Here is a 4,707-nt window from a genome sequence, read left to right as displayed (position 1 = left end):
GACAACATCCCGTGGGTTTTTTTTTAAATTCTATATATAGAGAAAGATGCCTTTAACTTCAAATTACAACTCACACCCCCAAGTCCGTGAGGTGGAGCATCCGAGCCAAATAAGGTAGGCCAACCCATCAGATAGACTTGAGGAACAACCCCCAAGGGCTACATGTCCTATGGGGTTTTGAAACGTCCCCTAGAATCAAAATTTCATGACACAACATACCACTTGTCCCACCATTCCTTGCATTGTGTACTTTATGGCTCCGACAATACTTTACATAGGTCCTTACTTAGGGCCCCATCTTCTTATTGGTGAGTTTACCCTAGCCCATATCTTATCCCTCTCTCTCTCTCTCTCTCACACACACACACACACTCACACACACACCACGCGTGCACACACACACAATGATGGAAGTTAATGCTAAATGCTTTGACAAAAAGAAAAGTTTAGGAGAACAACACTTAGTGCACAAGGAAGGGCATGATAGATTGCTAACCACCATGGTGGGAGAGCTATATATTGCTTACTGAAACAACTTTTCCCTTCTAGCCACAACTTGTGTGCATAATTTTGGGTATGCACCATCTCTTGAGCAACCATCATCATAGATAGCCTGAACCATGCAACCACTCGTTTGTGGCACCCATGTCCTATACAACGTCATGAAAAGGTCCAATAAAAATTCTTCCATCACTTTCTAGAGGTGTTCACCTTCTTCTAGAGTCCATTGCAACTGCACACAAAGATGGGAACAAAAGGATTATATACACTTTTAACAAGATTAAACATGCAATGTGCACAAAGATGGGAACAAAGGGATTAGATACACTTTTAACAAGATTAAACATGCTCTAAATCAAATGTACTTTTGATCGACGATTTTTCTTCACTTTGAAATGGAGTAGGGCATGGCTAGATTAGATAATTCTTGCCAACTTATGCACAACCTCTTAAGAACATAATTCTAATAGTCACTTTCATAACATAACCCTTTATTGTCCTTATGAGTATATACTTGCTGGAGAGACCCAAACAAAAAGATCTATATATGCTTGCTTATATCTAGGCTACTTTCTTGCATGTTTATGATGCTAAGAAGGGTACACCGTCTCGAATACATGCCCAAGGAGGAGAGAGTAATTATAGAAAATTTCAGCCCCATCACATTGAACCAAACCAACCTTTCTAGAAGCTATTTCCGTGCAAAGATTTGGTACCTTCTCTATATCTCTATAATGATGTAAGAAAGAGTGCAATATGGCCTTCAATGCACGAACAGTGAAATGAGTTGTTTTGCTTGAGTAGAGGAATGTTGCGTACCATGTGAATAAGAGATGGTGAAGAACATACCTTGAAGAAGAGAATCTTCCAAAACCAAAGGAGAAACTTTAGACTTCAAGGGTGATCTAAACCGCTTGATCCAAGGGTTCTTCACCGCCACTGCAACTTGTGAGAGAGGACCCACATATGATGGATGTAAGCTCTTCAGCCTCCATCTCCCGTTTTGGCATAACTTAAACTGCACATTGATTAAAATATGGATGTAAATAAATAATTCTTCCTCTAGTTGTATAAGTTTTCCTGTTGAAAATGAAAAATTTCCGTCGTAATTACATTGGACCATAGTTTTCAAGGTTCAAAATTTGGGCATTTTAGTTGTAAATCCCAGTAAATAACTTACAATTCTATGTAAGTCAAGGCTGTCTCATTACAAGCCCCACAAACCAAGGCCAAGAGAATGGTTTTTTTTTTTTCAATAATTTGGTCTATGAGTGTCTCAAGATAGGCAACCATTGCTAGTGCATAGGCCGTAGGGCACAAACACTCGTGTGTGCTCCTACTATGAACGCAAATGTGAGACCAATACACGAGCACATTCATCAATGATACGATAAAATAAATAGGACTACTTCATTAGGACACACTCCTTTCTACATATGGGAGATGAACATGCCTCTTGGCCCTTAACTTTAACCCAATGCAAGTATTCACCACAACCAGTGACAATTTTTCCCCAATATTGGCCTAGTATTACACTTGCATTGCGGGCACTCTCGATATTCACTAAACGCTACCATATGGTGGCACGTGAGTGTACAATAAAGGGTTTTGTAAGGAAAAAGGATATGGGGTCCATGAGTGCTAGCTTAGTTGATAGAGCAAGAGCTCCTTGAGTACAAGGTCTTGGTTTCAAACCCCCTCGACAGCACATGTTGACCTATATAGCTCTCAGCCCAACTGTTCCCCAAGTTTCTATGGTGGTTTGACCTACCTTATCCAGCTGAGATGCTCCACCTCACGCTATCGGGTGTGTGAGTTGTAATTTCAAGTTATGGTATCTCTCTCTCTCTCTTTTTTTTTTTAAGGATAGATTTTGAAAAGAAGGAACCATATATATATATATATATATAAGGCAATTAAAATGGTGCGCACAAGGGATGTCTCCCTACTACTACGGGTGAATCCCCTAGCTAGGGGGTGACGTTGATACTCAAAAATTTGTGAAGCCTATGTTCTAGCATGGTTTTATGTATGTACAAACTTGCATACAAAAATGTCCGTGCTTCTGTACTGCGTGCATATTTCATGACAATGTAAGAAAGTACAAAGTAAAGTAAGGTAGAGTCTAGAGAATGTGTGTGTGCGTGTGCGTAAGTTGTCTTTGTTTTAAAAACGGATCATACATTATACCTCTTTAAAGATCTTGGCTTGATGAGAGCTTGCAGAATCAGACAGCTCGGAGGAGGGATCCTCTGCAGGCACATTGCCTCTAAACATGACACTTCTCAGAAATTCAGCTTCCATGGAATCCAAGTAGGAGCTATGCTTCTCATCGGTCCAACCATATGATGACGACCCTAGAATTTGTTGGAAGTACTGCCCTCATCACCAATTAAAAGCCTCTCATTAGATCAACACCATTAAACTCATACACAACATGAACAACACACACACTTCAGCACGCACTCACCTCCTGCTCCTGTTCTATATCCTTGGAAAGGTATGTGAAGCGATGATTGGCAGTGCGTGCTACAGGCCGGTGGTGCACTCGGCACCCGCTGGCGACCATATCTCGATCGGAAGGGCATTCTCCATACTCAAATGCATCAAGATGTGTTCTTGAAATGGAGCTATTCCATGCAGAGTGCTGATCACAGCTAGATTCTCCATGACCTTCTGCCAAATCAATATTGGTGAGAGCCACAGCTCCGTCGTCGCAGCTTGAGCTGTTGGCGCTTGCGGTGCTGCTGCGCTCGTGCCAGTTGTGCATCATCGAACAATGGCCGGAGTCATGATTGGGAATCATGGATGTGCATAATGTATTGCTGGTAGTGGAATTGATGCTTAGGATATTCCTCTGGCAGTCACCATTGAAGCTGCAGGACCTTTGCAAGCTGCTACATCCTTCATTTGCAGAGGGGCAGATGTAGTGCATGATGATGATGATGACTGCTACTAATTAAATGGTTTCTCTGCTGTAAGGATTTGAGTGAAGGACTTCAGAAGAACAAAGAATGTGACTCTAGGGTATGGGTATACAGTTAACTGTAATCGATCAACGACCGACAATACAAGGACGCTTGAAATATGAAGGGGACTATTATTTGCCGGAAGCTGGCAGAAAATACGGATAAGATCGCTTTTAAAAAAACCGAGCTAATTAGAAGAGAGATGAGAGAGGGGGAATCTGTACTCTGTGCGTGTGAAATTATGAAGCCTGTGTGTGCGCGCGCGCGCGCGCGCGGGAGAGAGAGCGCGTGTGTGTGTAATTTGTAGGTGTTAAAAAGCGATTGGGTGTGAGTGGAGCGGAGAGAGAGAACGTCGCGATGAGATGAGAGAGAGACTCAAGGAGAGAAGAGTGTGTGCGCGCGCGCCTCCGAGCCTCTATAATATCTGTATCGTCGAGAGACGAGAGAGAGAGAGAGAGAAGAGAGAGTAGGCGGGACTGCGGGTAGATCATCTGCGAGAGAGAGAGAGAGAGAAGAGAGAGTGCGGGACTGCGGGTAGATCTTTTTCCAAACGCGAAAACGTCGTACTCGTGAGTCGTTCCGCCCGCCACGTGGAGGCCTTGCTGACGCTTTTTCTCTCTCCTCCACCTCACTTTATTAGCGGCCCACTCTGGCCAATCACAAGCTCGCACGTAGGCCCCCAATTCTAGATTCTTCGCTCAATCAAATTTCTATCGTTTCATTTTTTGACACCTCCCCTCATTCTAGAAATGCCGTTTAACAGAACTCTTCGTTTTTCGTAGCGAAATCTGATGAGCTAGTTATGAAACATGCAGACGTGGACTATAGTAGGCTCCATGAAAAGGTTTTTCCGTTCACCTCTTTTGTGACAGTGAAATTGGCCAGCAAAAAGATGCAGCATTTTGGGTCCACGGTCCGCGCCTCCCTCAGCACTATCTCACACGGGCTTTTTTTAGGAGGGGATCAATTAAATTGGGGGAGCAGAGGCATAGCAGGCCATCGATCTTGCGATGCGGCCCAAATTTACCGATTGGCCTGAATCTGCCAAACTAACCCAAATTTATTAAGAACATGTCTCCCAATGCTCTCAAGAAACACACGCAGGCGAAGTGGTTAAGGTGAAAAGCTATCAACGGTGAGCCGTGGGTTCGAGTTGGGAGGGAGGGGAGGTGCTGGCAACCCGAATTTACAAACGCCACCCGAATTTACAAGTTTTGATGCACCCGAATTCACCTAT

At 43.4% G+C, this 4,707-nt stretch overlaps 1 protein-coding gene across 1 annotated transcript; it reads right to left on the bottom strand.

Moving 5' to 3' along the window:
• Nucleotides 1-410: 410 nt before the first annotated feature.
• On the bottom strand, nucleotides 411-3,773 carry LOC147431851 (uncharacterized). The gene is made up of 4 exons (XM_086494321.1): nucleotides 2,972-3,773; nucleotides 2,692-2,877; nucleotides 1,351-1,519; nucleotides 411-733 (listed from the first exon to the last, which is right to left on the bottom strand). The coding sequence occupies exons 1-4, from the start codon at nucleotides 3,434-3,436 to the stop codon at nucleotides 708-710; spliced, it is 846 nt and encodes a 281-aa protein (XP_086350447.1). The 5' UTR covers nucleotides 3,437-3,773; the 3' UTR covers nucleotides 411-707.
• Between the last annotated feature and the right edge of the window lie 934 nt (nucleotides 3,774-4,707).

This window comes from Adiantum capillus-veneris, chromosome 21 (genome assembly GCF_014529385.1).
Source record: "Adiantum capillus-veneris isolate H3 chromosome 21, ASM1452938v2, whole genome shotgun sequence".
Taxonomy (NCBI): Eukaryota; Viridiplantae; Streptophyta; class Polypodiopsida; order Polypodiales; family Pteridaceae; genus Adiantum; species Adiantum capillus-veneris.
This window is presented reverse-complemented; position numbering and strand designations above follow the sequence as displayed.